Source organism: Melanostigma gelatinosum (assembly GCF_949748355.1).
Source record: "Melanostigma gelatinosum genome assembly, chromosome: 9".
NCBI classification, from domain to species: domain Eukaryota; kingdom Metazoa; phylum Chordata; class Actinopteri; order Perciformes; family Zoarcidae; genus Melanostigma; species Melanostigma gelatinosum.
The window spans coordinates 59,615-77,355 of NC_136642.1; the positions used below are offsets into that span (position 1 = coordinate 59,615).

The following is a 17,741-nucleotide window of genomic DNA, read 5'->3' on the forward strand; positions in this document are numbered from 1 at the left end:
ATGTCTGCGACAGGAGGCTGTGGACCAGGACCCGCCTCGGGCTCCGGGTCGGGGTCTTCAAACCCTCGGAAGTTTAGTGAGAAGATCGCGCTTCACACGCAGAGACAGGCCGAGGAGACGGCGGCCTTCCAGGAGGTTATGATGGACATCACCTCCACCAGGGTGAGACGGGAGGAAGAGAGGCCTTGTGGGGGGCTGTCTGTGTGTGTGTGTGTGTGTGTGCGCGCGCGCGCGCGCGCGCGTGTGTGTGTGTGTCTCTGTCTGTCTGTCTGTCTGCTCACTAACTTTGTTTGTGCAGAACGTAACTTGGAGAAGTGTCAGAAGTGCTTCTGTTCGATATGTTGTCCGTTACGTCGTTACCGTAAGTTAGCACGCGTTAGCTGCGACGGCTCGGTTGTTTACTATGTTACGTTGTTTAGGTGAACGTCGCTGTCACGTCCCGCCGAACTCCGTTCACACATCGAGGAGTTTAGTGTGTTGTTACTTCTTTACACGATGATTTCTACAGATTTATTTAACAAGAAGAACTTAATCTAACATGTTTAACTAATAATGATGTTCTGAGAGATTCGGCCTTCAAGTGAGATTCATATGAAAGAGTTAAAAGAGCTCTTAAGTCCATCACTTCTCTCAGGGTAACTTAGTTAAGTTAGTTACAGTTAACTTACCTCTTTAACAATAACTAACTCAGTTCAGTGTGTGGTACCAGACAGACAGTTACTTCATATGTTTTGAAAGAAGGTCAGATGTCAGCAGTTAGTTCTGTTGATTATATTTTTTAATATTAATAATCAGAATCTGATTCGGGGTATTAAATTACTGCCGTGGACAATACGAGTACTAGGGGGGGGAAATCGATACAGCATAGTATTGTGATATTTTGCGTGGCAATATTGTATCGATACACGGAAGCCAAGTATCGATATTTTATTATATGAGTTATTAATATTGCAAATACAAATACAAAAGTTTTGATACTAGAATAACAAACTCAATTGCTTTTTCAGTCCACGAATTGGTGCTGAGTTTTTTTTTGGTGAGGTCAGCAGAGGTCCTGGGTCAGCGTGATTGGTAGGAAGTTGGTTAAAACAAAGATGGAGACGTCGGAGAAAGAAATCAGAAATGTGCCGTCCGCGTTTCCACATTTAAACGCGGATGTTTTGCCACCGTGCTTCTGTTGAACAAGCCAGTTATGCGCCGCTCTCTCCCCATGAGCCGGCTACTGTTGGCAGATTTAACTCCGTTGTGAGGCCAGATTGAGCGTGTGAGCGAAACACTTTACATGCAGGAATTCCACTAACTGAACGGCAACGCCCACGTTAGAAGCGGTGTCGGTTACAACCACCAGATTTTTGTCAGCAATCCCCCATTCTTGTGCTGCATCTTTTTTGCAAGTTCCATTGTTCAAAATAGCTGTAATAGTACAGCAGTACACACACGTTTGCAGTCAGTTAAGTTGGACTATGTAGACTGTAATACAAACAGTTCAGGTTGTCAGGTGCAACATTTATGACAGGTTTTTATGACAGTGTTGGTCAGTCTGTCTGCTTGACAATCCCATCGGAATATATGTTCTCGCAATACTCCGCATATCGCAAAATGTTTTAAATCGCAATAATATCGTCAGTTAAATATCGTGATAAAATCATATCGTGGGACCTCTGGGGATTCCCACCCCTAACGAGTACAATATTGTTATTATATACGCATGTATTTTATGTATAGTTTATGTCTTGAGTTTTTGCTGATGGTTTGTTCGTGTTTAACTTGGTAAAGAGTTGATTGGTTGTGTAGTTGTCGTTGTATTGTTGTCGTCATGTTCTTGTTCTTCTCTTCAGCTTCAAGCCCAGAAGCTACGTCTCTCTAGGACTCAGGGTCTCTACTACGGTGGCTCGCTGCCCAACGTGAACCAGATCGGCCGGAGCCCTCAAGACTTCCAGGTGACTGGAACCATCCCTTCTGTGTTTCTGTAGTTTTTATACACCTTCTGTGTTTCTGACTGCTACAACTTGTTCCTCAAGAGGGTTATGGTTAGTTAGGGTTCGAATTAGTTCGGGTTCGTTTGGGTTAGGGTTAGTTAGGGTTAGTTACCACTTCAGATCTGGCTGGTCTTCTGTTTCTAGGACTAGTAGAGAAGTACCCGTCCACTTTTTAAAGTTTCAATCTGATTTAGATATTTTGAGATCACAACTCTTTTTGCATAAACTTTGAATATAATTTAAATGTATTTCAAAACAATTTATTTGAACAGGTGTGACTATTTATTTAATCTCTGTTATAAAATAGTCACCAGATGTTTTCATTTTGATGAAGTAATTAAAAGAGGTTGAGCTGACTAGAGGAAGTGGTGAGAGGTCGCTATCGAACCTTTAAATCAGGGGTCTTCAACAAAAATTTAAAGAGGTCCAGTTAGAAAAAAATGTCTTCAGTCAAAGGTCCGGAAGATCATAATGTCTAACTATTTAGTGTGATATATATTTAAGTAGTCTAGTAGTTGTATCAACATCTGCATGTAATCAATACCTGACCGTAAAATCAAATGAATTCAGTACGATTCAAAAACGTTTTGACAATATTTATTGTCACATAACATAGAACTGAACATATATGTATGACTGCAGATATGTCTCTCATTAACTAAATAAAAGTAGGGCTGCATTTCAAGATAAGAGAAAATAAATAAAATGAAAATTGTGCATGTTCAAATAAAGTGCTTAACTTCAGAAAAATGAATTAAAGGGAGGAAAAGCTTCAATTTCCCCTTTTCTATTTCACATCTTGACTCAACAGTCTCAACCAATTTTACAGATAATAAATTCCAACAAATCTTAACAATTGAACAGTTTTAGAGTATCACTTTCTTCCCCTCTTATATCCCACTCCCCCACTTTTTTGCTCAGTGAGAGAATTGAGCTCTAGCTTGTCCTGCCAGGATTTTAAAGCTGGGCTTGAATGGAGTCAGGGCCATTCTCATACACATGTGGAGGTGCTCATTGGTGATCCTGGAACGATATTTAGTTTTGATAATGTTCATTGTGGAGAAAGCTGCCTCGCAGTTGTTTGTGGAGCCAAACATGGTCAAGATGTATCGAGCTACTTTCCTCAGACCAGGGAAAGCTGTCTCAGGGACCATTTGGAGCCAGAAAGTGGAAGGGTCAGTTCTTACAAACTGCTCTTTCAGGGCCACATCTGCTTGGAGATCAACCAATTGCATCTGGAGAGGCCCAGCATTTACCCATTTAAAGTGCTGTGTGGCTTCCTTTGAGAACCCCCTGACATCTGTGATGAGAAATGGGTTCTGAATGAACATTGTGAGCTGCTCGCCAAACCTGAAGCTGTCAAAACGGTTGCTGAAGTTTACGATCAGCTTGTCAATAAAGTCAACAAAAGAAGACGCATCTCTCTGTCCCTGAACCTGTTCCTGCACTGCTGGGAAGTGTGCACAGTCTCCCTGCAGGTCTTCTTTGAACATCTCAAGTTTCCTCTGAAAGGAGCGGACAGCTGTCATCAGTTCACAAATTGAATTGTCCTTGCCCTGTAGCCTCAAATTCAGTTCACTCAGATGAGAAGTGATATCATGCAAAAAGGCCACATGATCCATCTGTTTCTCATTTTCTAAAAAGAGAGAAAACTGTGTTGACTTCTTAGCTCTGCCAAAAAAGATGCTATTTCCCTCCTGATGGACCAAAAGCGCGCTAACACCTTGCCTTTGCTGAGCCATCTCACATTGTTGTGGAGCAAAAGATCATCAGCATTGGCATCAACTTCTCTGAGGAATTCCCTGAGCATGCGATGTTGGTAGGAAGAGGATGCCCTAAGAAAATTAATAATTTTCATCATTGTAGTCATCACCTCAGCATGCTCATCTGACAGGGAGGCGCAGAGGACAGATTGATGAATGATGCAATGGTAAGCTATGAGCTCAGGATTGTCCTCTTTCAGTCTTGATACAGCTCCTTTCTCTCTCCCTATCATAGCAGGGGCTCCATCTGTGGTTATTGAAACCACTTGTTTTGGCTCTATTCCTCTCTTTGTTAACATCTCCTTAATGGCCAGGTAGATGTCTTCTCTTGTACTGGTCTGAAGGGCAGTGACACCTAACAGGTCTTCATGGAATGCTTTCTGGTCTGTGTTGAAAAACCTGACATACACTAACAGCTGAGCATTGTAGGGGTGTCACGGATCACAAACCTCACGGTTCGGTTCGGATCACGGTTCAGGAGTCACGGTTCGGATCATTTTTTCGGATCAACAAAGAAAAGGGGAGGAAACAAATATAACTTTGTTTTCCATTTATTAATTAAAGAACTTCAAGAACACTTAAAGCAAAGAACTTTGGGCTACAATCTTACATGAAAACAAAAATATTGAAGATGTCCAATTTGAAACAAAATGAAATACATAAATAAAAATAAAACATTCAAGAATACTCAATTCGGATATCCTCGTCCTTTCATCAATATTGAAAGAAAGAAACAGCCAGTGAGCTTCCACTGTTTACACTGAACTGAACTGCTCAGCAACAACTTGGGTCTGTGTTTACTTCCTGTCAGGTCATTCAAATACACAACAATGTTACATTACTGTGACATTATTTTCAAAAAGATGAGAATATCTCCATTGTCTGGGGAGAGGGTCGACCTTTCTGTGGTGACTGGAATATTATTGGGCCTCTCTAGCTTCACTCTGATGCTTCTGTCAGCACCTGAACCAGGTGTGTGTGTGTGACTCTCACAGAGGGGGCGTGTCTACAGCACCTGCCCCAGGTGTGTGTGTGTGACTCTCGCAGAGGGGGCGTGTCTACAGCACCTGCCCCAGGTGTGTGTGTGTGACTCTCACAGAGGGGGCGTGTCTACAGCACCTGCCCCAGGTGTGTGTGTGTGACTCTCACAGAGGGGGCGTGTCTACAGCACCTGCCCCAGGTGTGTGTGTGTGTGACTCTCGCAGAGGGGGCGTGTCTACAGCACCTGCCCCAGGTGTGTGTGTGTGACTCTCACAGAGGGGGCGTGTCTACAGCACCTGCCCCAGGTGTGTGTGTGTGACTCTCACAGAGGGGGCGTGTCTACAGCACCTGCCCCAGGTGTGTGTGTGTGTGACTCTCGCAGAGGGGGCGTGTCTACAGCACCTGCCCCAGGTGTGTGTGTGTGACTCTCACAGAGGGGGCGTGTCTACAGCACCTGCCCCAGGTGTGTGTGTGTGACTCTCGCAGAGGGGGCGTGTCTACAGCACCTGCCCCAGGTGTGTGTGTGTGACTCTCGCAGAGGGGGCGTGTCTACAGCACCGGACTAAGAATCACTCCGCCGTGGTGAAAGCGGTCTCTACAGTCTTTTCCTTCTCATAGAGGTCTGGAACAGCTTCACACTGAAGTGGGTGCGTGAGTGGATTTCGTAGCGTGGCTCAAGCAATCCTTTGTTTTCTACACCGGAGTGTCCCCGTCGCTGACAGACGGGATGGTGTCTCTTCATATGTGGACATGCCGATGTTTTGCCGTTGTCGTGTCTCTCTTTAAATAACGCCTACATACCGTAACACTTCGTCCACCACCCTCATCCGTCATTATACGTTACAGGGAAGACAAAATGTTCCCAAACTTGCGACTTAAATGACGCCGCGGCTTCTGACGTTCCTCCGCTCGCCATGACTTCACCGTTAAATGCTTCTAAGCTGCTCCGTTCACGTGAACACACTACTGCTTTATATCTGTTCACTGACACTCTGCATTGATATTCGGGGACTTGTTACTTGAAAAGGAACAGCAGCAGTAGAACTTTATTACACACTATGATGATTACACTGTAAAAAAAAAAGAAAAAAATACTCGATTGATTCGCGGTTCACAAGTGATCCGAACCGTGAGGGGTGATCCGAGCGGATCACGGATCGATCCGTGATCCGTGACACCACTAATTGTCACACACGTCAGTGGACTCATCCACAGCTAAGCCTACACATGGTGCCTTATGCATGGCTTCATCTAGCTGGGTTAGCACGTCCTCAGTTAATATTTCACTTCTCTTTGTGGCAGTTAATCCTGACAAGGGAATTTGCTTTATTTTATCACATAGATCTTGTTTTTGTTTTCCCTCAAGCAGTGTTTCAGCTGCTGCACTCATGCATTCTTTGACAACCCCTCCATCGGCAAATGGCTTTTTGTGTTGACCCAAAATCCAAGCAACTCTGAGGGAACACTCATGAGCACGTTGTTCGGCAGTGAATGTGTGGCTCAGGATCCTGGTGGGACTGGTCATATTGGGCTCTGAGACTACTTATTTTCTGTGATCTCACCTCAGATTTCAGTGGCTATGTTTGTTCAAACCCTTTATGTTTTCTCTCATAATGGCGTTTCACATTGGCACTTTTAATAAGTGCCACGGTTTCTGAACATATGAGACACACTGGTTTAGTGCTCCCAGTGGGAAGTATGAACAGAAATGAGGCTGTCTATTCCGGATTAAATGCTCTATTTTCGCTGTCCACTTTTCTTTTTTTGGAGAGCGCCATTTGTTCCTTATTTTTCTCAACTTACTCCGTCTCACTCGTCGTTCTCAACTTTCTCCGGGACAGTCGCCTGTTTCTCTCCCTTTCCCCGGCTCAGTTTCTCTCCTTTTGTTTTCGCTTCATATCGCTGTCTTTCTTTTTCTTTCTACCATCTTTTCGTGTGTAACTTGCCTCTCACTCTGTCATCTGTCTGCACTGTAGAGTCGCAATGTTTACCGCCTGGAATACACAGACTTGATCTGAGTAGTATCACGTGGGATGGCTTAACTTGCATGCAATTGGTCTGTGTGTTTCCTCATCCACTGAACCACTACCGTAAAGACAACAAAAGCTGCGCCGGTTAAAATACAAGTGCCCCGTGAGGTTTTAAATCATAACCTTCTGTTTTGGTCCGGGTCCGTATGGGACGGCTTCTGGGTCCGGATCCGGACCGCGGTCCGCCAGTTAGAGACCCCTGCTTTAAATCATAGACGATCCCGTCGGAGATCTTTGAAGTGTGTTTCAGGTTTTCCTCTGGTCCTCCTCCCGTTTCAGATATTTTATTTACAAACCAGTCAATGAAAAGGTCCTGTAAAGTAAAAAGCTGCCCTAAAGGTCCTGGAAAACATTGGGTTGTCCTGGAGGAAAACATAGGCTGTAATTAAGTATCTATCTATCCATCCATCCATCCATCCAACACTTTAACCCTATGAACTGTTTCACAAGTCTTTGTCCCCTGAAGATAAACGCTGAGCTACGTTCAGGGACAAGATATGAGTCGTGTGAGCAGCAGTTCTGTTTCACACCTGTAAAAAGACCCAGATCATTATTTTAAGGATCAAATCAAAGTCGGCCATAGTAAATGGTTTTATGATGGACTTGCAATAGAACCAACAGGAGTTCTCTTAAAATGTCCTGGAAATAGATTTGTTAAAACCAGTGGAGCTTTGATAAGAGAGTTGTTCGTTGTTTCTCTCTTTCTCTACGTTGCTGTTTTTTATTTCAGTGAGGGACATTATAATTGTTGAATAAATGCACACATTAAAACAAAATCCCAATTTGATCTCTCTTTCTCTTTCATTTAGGGCTCCTTCCCCTCCACTCTGGAGTCCAACCGGTCCACTCGGCATCACGGCCTGGTGGAGCGAGTCCAGAGGGACCGCCGGTTCATCTCACCAGTCCGACCGTACCGCAACCGACAAGTATCCTTTAGTCTACTGTCAGATCTAAACCTACAAGTATCCTTTAGTCTACTGTCAGAACTAAACCTACAAGTATCCTTTAGTCTACTGTCAGAACTAAACCTACAAGTATCCTTCAGTCTACTGTCAGAACTAAACCTACAAGTATCCTTCAGTCTACTGTCAGATCTAAACCTACAAGTATCCTTCAGTCTACTGTCAGATCTAAACCTACAAGTATCCTTCAGTCTACTGTCAGATCTAAACCTACAAGTATCCTTAAGTCTACTGTCGGATCTAAACCTACACGTATCCTTTAGTTTACTGTCAGATCTAAACCTACAAGTATCCTTTAGTTTACTGTCGGATCTAAACCTACAAGTATCCTTAAGTCTACTGTCGGATCTAAACCTACAAGTATCCTTAAGTCTACTGTCGGATCTAAACCTACAAGTATCCTTAAGTCTACTGTCGGATCTAAACCTACAAGTATCCTTAAGTCTACTGTCGGATCTAAACCTACAAGTATCCTTAAGTCTACTGTCGGATCTAAACCTACAAGTATCCTTAAGTCTACTGTCGGATCTAAACCTACAAGTATCCTTAAGTCTACTGTCGGATCTAAACCTACAAGTATCCTTAAGTCTACTGTCGGATCTAAACCTACAAGTATCCTTAAGTCTACTGTCGGATCTAAACCTACAAGTATCCTTAAGTCTACTGTCGGATCTAAACCTACAAGTATCCTTAAGTCTACTGTCGGATCTAAACCTACAAGTATCCTTAAGTCTACTGTCTGATCTAAACCTACAAGTATCCTTAAGTCTACTGTCGGATCTAAACCTACAAGTATCCTTAAGTCTACTGTCGGATCTAAACCTACAAGTATCCTTAAGTCTACTGTCGGATCTAAACCTACAAGTATCCTTAAGTCTACTGTCGGATCTAAACCTACAAGTATCCTTAAGTCTACTGTCGGATCTAAACCTACACGTATCCTTTAGTTTACTGTCAGATCTAAACCTACACGTATCCTTTAGTTTACTGTCAGATCTAAACCTACAAGTATCCTTTAGTTTACTGTCAGATCTAAACCTACAAGTATCCTTTAGTCTACTGTCAGATCTAAACCTACACGTATCCTTTAGTTTACTGTCGGATCTAAACCTACAAGTATCCTTAAGTCTACTGTCAGATCTAAACCTACAAGTATCCTTTAGTTTACTGTCAGATCTAAACCTACAAGTATCCTTTAGTTTACTGTCAGATCTAAACCTACAAGTATCCTTAAGTCTACTGTCAGATCTAAACCTACAAGTATCCTTAAGTCTACTGTCGGATCTAAACCTACACGTATCCTTTAGTTTACTGTCAGATCTAAACCTACAAGTATCCTTTAGTTTACTGTCAGATCTAAACCTACAAAAAGTTTAAGGCTGAAGTTATTTCATATTTTCTTTTTCTAACCAACATGTTCGCCTCTCTAACCTGTCTATCTTCCTGTCTTTGTCGCTCAGCTCTAAGCCCATTGGTTCCTACTAAAGACACACACATGTAGTTTAATCGTAATCTCTGTAGTTTTGATCAATAAACAGGAGGAAGTAGTGACTACTATTTTCAGTGATGGATGAATCCACAGATTGAGTCAAAATAAACTACAGTGTGATGATGGTGATGAAGGAACAACACTGATGCTCACTGCTGTGTTCTAATGGAGCTATATAGACAGAGCAATACAAGATATCAGGAAACTTGTTGAGACAGAGAGTATTCTCTGTGTGAGGAGATGTTCAGAGCGGCCAGAGTACAACGTCCGGAGTACAACACCCAGAGTACTCTCTGCTGCTTACTTTACACTTCTGTAATGAAGCTTCTGGAGGTCATAAAGAGATGTTTTCATAACTAGTTAACTCCATGTCGGAACTTGAAGTAGAATGAGAACGGATCATTTGTCTTGTTGTTCCTTAACCAATGGTCTCCTCAGGTGGACAGCTCGCCGTATAACTCTGCCTACTTGTCCCCGCCTCCTGACCCCAGCTGGAGAAGGTACTGTCCTCCCCCCCCCCCCCCCCCCCCTCCCCCTCCCCCCACCCGTCTGTCTGACATGGCTGTCCATGGGCATGCCTGTTTGTCATTTCCAAAGCATCTTGTTTGAGTCTGCTCTGCTCTGAAAACCTTTCTGAAGCCTTTGTGACGCCTCAGATGGTTGAAAAGGACAAAAACACAAGTCGATTAGATGAAGACAGAAGTGTGAGAACACATTGGTCTTCAGGTCTTACAAAAGTCAATGAAGCGTCATTGTGTTCTTTCACTCACCTGAAGTCGTCCTCTCTGTATTTATGTGTGAGAACCCCACCTTAAATGGGGAAAATTGTGATTTACATCGGAACATATCGAATCAAAGAATTAGATAACAGGATGTCTTTTTGTGGACTTTTTACTTCCCAAAATGACTCCTCACATTTAACATCCAACATCACTTTCTGCAACATGTTGAGATCTCAGGAAGCAAGTCGACCTATAAATTGGATTATTCTTAAGACTCATTCACTGACATTTTTCGATAATTATTAAATAAATGTCCAGGTAATTTAAAGTCTTAATTTGTGTCTTAAATTTGTTTTATTATAATCTGCAGAAACCCTGTTTTTTGTATGTCATCTTTATTTAACCAGGTTCACTTTTAAAGTGGTCAATACGAAATTCAGAGCATATCTATTGCCTCCACACAGCTCTCAACATGGCGACGGCTAAGCCAGCAGCTAGCAGCTAACAGTGCTAATAAGTAACATGATCAGCTGTAACCTCCTTATGAGAGCAGAGCAGTGAGCTAACCAGTGGGGCATGCTCACATGCACTAACATGCAGGCACACTAATGTGCACTAAAAGGTACGCTCCCATGCGCTAACCTGCACTAAAAGACACGCTTGCATGCACGAACGTGCACTAAAAGGCATGCCCATGTCCACTAACGTGCACTAAAAGGCATGCTCATGTCCACTAACGTGCACTAAAAGGCATGCTCATGTCCACTAACGTGCACTAAAAAGCACGCTCGCATGCACTAAAAGGCAAGCTCACATGCACTAAAAGGCATGCTCATGTGCACTAAAAGGCAAGCTCACATGCACTAAAAGGCATGCTCATGTGCACTAAAAGGCAAGCTCACATACACTAAAAGGCATGCTCATGTGCATTCATGTGCACTAAAAGGCACGCTCACATGCACTAAAAGGAATGCTCACATGCACTAACGTGCACTAAAAGGCACGCTCACATGCACTAACGCGCACTAAAAGGAACGCTCACGTGCACTAAAAGGCACACTCACATGCACTAAAAGGCACGCGGCCGGGTATGTGAGCACTGAGAGGTGGAGCTCTTATAACAAACACAGAGAGACTTCATTCTCTGATCAGCTCGACTTTACTCCTCTACATGTTTATAGACGATAGTTTTTGATCAGATATTGATGATCTGGATGTTTAATAGAGAACCTTTAAAGATCAAATTTGTGTTAGAAAGTTGCAGAGACCAAACTAAACCAGGACTTTGACAGTGAGGTGCAGTTAGTAGAAAGACTGTCCTTCAGCTGAAGTTCACCCCTCCCCTCCCGCTGGAGTGTCCTTGAGCAACATGTTGAACCTCCACCTAAAGGCTGCTCTGTCCCTCTGACGTCTGACTGAATCAGAATCACGAGGTGACACTGAGACTTCACAGAGGTTTTCATGGATCCTACTGAGGCTGCTTCTTCGGTTCATTTTTCTCTGCAACACTAACCTCTAGACTACTAGCAGGAATTTATTTTATCCGGTGTCTTTAAACCTGAGTCTTTGTTTATTTGCCCATCCTCCTTTCTGGGAATCTGTCCCTTTTATTCCTTTTGGCCTTTCTTCTGTTTTCTACAACCAGTTTCCAGTCAACTCATTTTGGTCTGCTTGCGTTCTTTCTTCTAACAAGACAACTCTTACCCTCTGAGAAAGACTCGGTCCATTGTCCCAGAGGTCCACTTCAAAACACACACGAGACCGTTTCCTAAAGTCTGATAAGTAAAGACTGTTTGGGTTCTGCTCCTCCAGCTGTCACTTTGTCAGGTCGCCAACCAACGACAGCCATCTTTGTAAACATCAGATTTCTGGTAAAAGTGTCAGTCGTCCCACCTGCACTTTGCCTTTGAGTTATCGCTCATATGTTTGGTTCTGGTTCGTCAAGAGAAGCACAGTTTGTGGTAACCGGGCGGTCGTCCTGCCAGGTTGGAGGTCCAGTTCTTGTAAATGCAGCTCAGCAGGATGAAGTTTGTCTGAGCTCTTCTTCTGTGGTGTTCATGCCAGCTGAAGAATAAATGTCTTCGGATTGAAAAAGACTTAACCCAACAATATATTCCACCATTGTGAGACGAGAGGTAAACAGGGAGGAAGTTAGAAAATAAATGTCCTCAGATACAGTTCAAACGATATTAAAAGGCCTGCTGCTCTTTGCACAGAGGTAAACTATGAAGACTAACTTCAATATGTTCTGTTGGTCAAACAAACAAGGCATTGTATTGGACTACTTTGACAGTTTTATGAGACTTTATACAAACTAAACTAAATTGAATTGACAGATTAATCTCCAATTTGCAACACTTAATAAAGGTCCTTTTCTTTCTTTGGATATTGTGACCTCGTGATGATGCATCAGTGGTATCATAAACTAAGATCACTGATAAGTGAAGAAGCAGATATTGAAGTCTTTAGCTGGTACACAGCCACAAGGAAACACGCCAGCCTCCTGTCCTTTGTTCGCTTCCTTCATCTTCCTCCTTTGCTTGTTCTTCTCGCCCACGTTCTTCTTTTTCTTCTCCCCATCTTTTCAATGTTCTTGCTCGGTGGAGGAAATAACTTTTTGTTCTTGTCGATCATGAAAAGGAATTGGTCCGGAAACTTCCCCGGGGATAAAAGCCAGTTGTTTCGTCTCCCCACCACTGCACTCAACAGGTGAATCCTCCTCTTCCTCCTCTTTACTCCCCTTCCTTCCTTTCTTCTGCTGGCTGTCCTCCAGCTCCCCTTTAGAGTGGAAGTCCTGTGCTAAATCAAAATATGTCTTATCAGACATTTTATTACTTCTTTCTTTGGCTGACTTGATTAAGAGAAAAGCTTTTTTTAATCACAAACCTTCACTCCTTTTCTATAATTGTTCTACCTGAGCTCTTCTGTAAATACTCCAGTAAAGACCAGAGTGGTGTACCCTAACCCTTCTCACTCCCAACTCCTCATTCTGACATTTGGTCAGTAGTGTGTTCGTTTTCAAAGTGTTTTAACTTGGCTAGATCACCATGGTAACTGAACTTCAGACCCGAGCATCACTCTACAGTCGATATTTAATCCGTGAGCGACTGAGCAGGGCCCGGTTCCTCGTACGTGGCTAACTGAGTTAGCCGGATCATTTTCAGGATAAGATGACATAAGTCAGGCTTTTTGGTTCCACGAAGCAAGTTTGGCAAAATCATCATGGCAACACATCCATAAGCTGGAACCTGCTCCAGCGCAGGCTAACTGAAGGTAGCTGGATAAGCTGCCACTCCCCCGGAAAACATGGCCGCTCCCGTCACATACGGTAGTCTGATGCGCTTGCGCATATACTGGGGGTTATACGGGAGTTGATGAAATGCATGTAAAGTGAGACACACGTGATCCTTAAAAGCAGCGGAGCAAACTAATGCTGCGTTCACACCGGTCGCGTTGATTTTTAGACGCACTGCAAAAAAGCGTCCAACGCACTGCAAAAAAGCGTCCAACGCGCCGCAGGTCGTGTTCACACCGGTCGCTGCAAAATCTCGTAGCGCCGGAGAGGGGGCGTGGTTTATCGTCCTGGAAGCCTCGATCTGACCGCCATTGTTTTCCGCCGTCAACCATGACAGGAATAAGGACAATTGCTGCTTTGTACGTGTTGTGGAAGTCCCTCAAACATCGGAATGCCAAACGCCGTCATGTCTGGTTCATAATATTGTTCAGAGGAGCTCCGTGGATTGTATCGAGCTGTATTCACTGTCTAGCAAGCCACCGGTCGCTGTTTACTACAGCTGTAGGAACACAAAATAAACTGATTTGGCTGTGATTCAACGGCAATAAACCGACAAAAAGGGACTCCGAAATAACTACGTAATGATGCCGATTTGTACTTGTCTTCTCCGACAAAAAGGGACTCCGAAATAACTACGTAATGATGCCGATTTGTACTTGTCTTCTCCGACAAAAAGGGACTCCGAAATAACTACGTAATGATACCGATTTGTAGGTTACTGGTCTTCTCAATGGAGCTCTGATGGATCGGTGCTAGGCTATGCTAACATCGTAGCAGCTCCACCAGCACTCAATAACGTCACGTAGACGTAAATACGGCAGCGTGTATTCATTGTTTGTACCGTATGGTTTACACACACACATGCATACACATAGTTTGGTCCGGTCTCTATTGATATGAGGTATCGTAGCGCTCTGGGTGAACACAGACGGCGACAGGATTTATTTCCTGATTCAACAACGGCAGGAAGCCAGTGACGACAGGGCGAGCAACTCAACGCTGATAGGCTATCGCGCCACAGCGTCACGCGATTATGTCGCTGAAGTTGAAAAATTTCAACTCGCGCGTTGGCGATTTTGCGGCGTCCACCGCGTCCACCGCACTGCAATAACGCGTCCAACGCGCCGCGGGATCGCAAAATCGAGGCGGGCCAGTCTCATCGCGTCTGTGCATAGACTTTGTATGTAATCTCGACGCGCGTCAAAAAATCAGCGCGACCGGTGTGAACGCACCATAAGAAGCCTCTGTTGCATTAATGTGCAGCTCCCTTCCTCAGAGATCCACTGATGAAGGAGGATATTAGTTAGATGAGCGTTTTATAGGGAGAGACTTCTTCCACATCGCCAAGATCCGTCATCACATCACGATGACTTCCTGTACGAGCGCTGTCCATTCTGCCCACAAGGAATCATTTCTTTCCAGAGCTTCTGGAGCAGACATTGAACACCACACTGCCTGTCCCACAGACTGGATGCAGCCTTGAGCTGTTGTGCGAGTGCTGCGTTGTTGTAGTGTCGGCGATGCGGAGAACATGGGGAAAGCCGCTGCATGCCGCGCTGTTGGCTGTCGGCGGTTCAATCCCCGGCTCCGGCTCTGCTAGTCGCATGTCGATGTGTCCTTGAGCAAGACACTTAACCCCAAAAATTGCTCCCGTAGCTGCGCCTACAATGTAGAAATGTGATAGAATCTGAATTGTAAGTCGCTTTGGATAAAAGTGTCTGCTAAATGACTGTAATGTATCCTGATCGTCTGGTTCGAATTAACAAGATTGTTTGAGAGGATCAGCCTTGGAGAAACAGAGATAGCCTGACATCAATCATCGGGTTAATTTAGGCTGCTAATAGGCTATTTGATCGACTTAGTGAACCACGTACGAGGAACTGGACCAGGAATATCATTATGTATATTATAATTACATTAGAAATGCCACCAAATAAAGCACAAACTGTAGGACATTTTTTATTGAACCTTTATTTAGCCAGGATAATCCCATTCACATTTTCTATCTGTTACAGCCCGACTCAAAGGACACCAGACAAGTTGAAGTCATAAATAAGCACATTTAGTTACAGAGGAACCAGAAAGAACAGAACAAACGTAAGTCAGTTATTAGTAATGGAATCACGTCAAAATACAGTTACAGGGTCCAACTAGCCAGCTTGAGATAGGTCATCACACCACATAACACAAATATCAAACAATACAAAAACATTTAAAGAATTCAAATAAAATGGATGACCGAAACAAGCGAATTGCATCAACCAAAGAATTGTCAGTGTCGGGGCACTCCGATGATCTTAATCCTATTTTCTTTTTGCATGCTTATAGAATAGTCTAGTTTAAATTGTCTCTGTAGCTCACACCAAGATGAGGCTCCATTACTATTTTCACCAAAATCAACGCTGTCCAGCAATGTATTCCACCTCCTCCTGGGGAACCCCGAGGTGTTCCCAGGCCCAGTGTGTTCTGGGTCTACCCCGAGACACTTACCAGTTGGACGTGCCCGGGAAACCTCTAGAGGGCGGTGCCCGAAATACTTGAACTCCCTCTCTTGGAGCAGTGACTCACTCCCAACCCAGAGGACTTGGTGGTACTGACTCTCATTCCAACCGCTTCACATTCGGCTCCAAACCCCCCCCCCCCCGCGCTGCTGAAGGTCACGCTCTGAAGGAGACAATAGAACCACTTCATCTGCTCAAAGATGTCCCCAAACCGGACACTGACCTCCCCCAGCTAGCCCTTGAAATCCTGTCCATGAAAACCACAATCAGTATTGGTGACAAGGGAAAGTCATAGTGAAGGCCAACACGCACTAGAAACGTGTGTTTGGTCTCCACCAGCAGGTTCTTAGGTTAAAGCCTTGAAAGGCACCGATGACCTTCTGACCACAGCGCCTAGCAGAGGCTCTGAACATGGCCCAGACTGATTCCATGTCCTCAACCTCCCTCGAGATGCATAAAATAAAATTCTTCCAGAGGTCTGAGTTGAAGACCTCTTAGGCATTGGTTTCAGCCAGATGTTCCCAGTTCACCCTCACCACATGCTTGGTCCTAACAGGTCTGTATAGCAGCCTCCCACACCAACTCACCACCAGGTGGTGATCAGTTAGAAGCTCTGCGTCCTTCTTCACCTGAGTGTCCAAGACATACGGTTGCAGATCTGAAGATACGACGACAAAGTCCACGATAGATCTTTGGCCTAGGGTGTTCTGGCACCAAGTTTACTTATGAACCGCTCTTTGCTCCAACAAGGTGTTGGTTATGACCAATCCATGAGCAGCACAGACGTCCAAGAAAAAATACCAGTTGGGTTCAGATCAGGCCGTCCGTTCCTTTCGGTTCCAGAACCAGTGCAATGCGTGGAGATGAACTATATCGAGTTCGATACCCGAATTGGGACGTGTCACGTGTCGAAGTGTACCTGAGCAATACACTGAACCCCCGGCAGCCCACTGCTCCCTGTATACAGGGATGGGTCAAATGCAGAAGTCAAATTTCATGTATATGATAATAAGAATGGGTTCTTCTTCACTATCTGTGCTCAGTGTGTGACTGTGTGTGAAACGTTCCACTGCTGTGAACAGAACATGTTTCACACGTTCATCTACATGTGTGTGTTGAGTCTTCATCACAGTCAGAGCATGTGATGCAGCTCTACTCTTCATCACTATGATGCTGTAACTCAGGTGATGAAGGTGACCCAGCTCTACTCTTCATCACTGTGATGCAGCTCTACTCTTCATCACTGTGATGCTGTAACTCAGGTGATGAAGGTGACCCAGTGATGTCCAGTAGTCTCCAGTGAGAGCAGCAGCTGCTGCTGGTTGTAACGCGTGGCTTTAGTCGTCCTCTCCTTTAACACAACTCGTGTGTTCTTCTGCTGACGGTGCGTCTTGAGGCTCATACGTGACGTGAACGCAGCTTGAGAACGTTCCTCAGACCGACATCTCCCACAACACTCACCTGCAGTTTGTCTCCACTTCTCTGTAGCATCTGTTAGGTTGTGTTGCTTTAGTTTATCTAAACGTCTCCCACTCGCTGCACCAACGCAGTCTGAAGACTTCCTCCACCGCTGCCAGTGAGCAACACACTTTACTAATAATTATAAAAACTGCGATAACACGTTCATTTATTAGTGCTGGGCAAGGTAACGCGTTATTGCGTTAATGCATGAAACATGTTATTCCTGTTGCACAGCAGTGGAACGTTTCACACACTGAGCACAGATATAGAAGAGATAGAACTGCTGCTGTGTGAAGAGAACACTGCTAACAACAACCTGATGTGTTCAAAGTGTTCACACACACAATGTTATTCACCTTTAGTTCATAGAGCAGCACTTTAAAATAAAAGTGCACAATACACTACTTCATAATTCATTATTGAACTTTGACATAACAATGAGATTAATCGCGATTAAAAATGGTAATCGCCCAATATGCTCAACACTTGTAAGGTTTTTGCAGAAAAGAAAGGGCTGGACCCAAATGTAGGGAGACTCGGGAAACGGCGGGTTGGATA

The 17,741-nt window shown here is 44.2% G+C and overlaps 1 protein-coding gene across 2 annotated transcripts in view; it reads left to right on the top strand.

The window, feature by feature from the left end:
• LOC306781889 (CREB-regulated transcription coactivator 2) overlaps nucleotides 1-17,741 on the top strand; it is a gene marked incomplete at its 5' end in the record, with an annotated part of 36,887 nt that continues 19,146 nt past the window's right edge. The window contains 5 exons of one of the 2 annotated variants that reach the window (XM_079274984.1): nucleotides 1-162; nucleotides 1,839-1,940; nucleotides 7,563-7,679; nucleotides 9,643-9,704; nucleotides 12,567-12,635. In XM_079274984.1, coding sequence (XP_079131110.1) covers nucleotides 1-162; nucleotides 1,839-1,940; nucleotides 7,563-7,679; nucleotides 9,643-9,704; nucleotides 12,567-12,635 — 512 coding nt within the window. The remainder of the gene's footprint in view (nucleotides 163-1,838; nucleotides 1,941-7,562; nucleotides 7,680-9,642; nucleotides 9,705-12,566; nucleotides 12,636-17,741) is intronic. The other variant, XM_079274985.1, reaches the window with a different exon arrangement.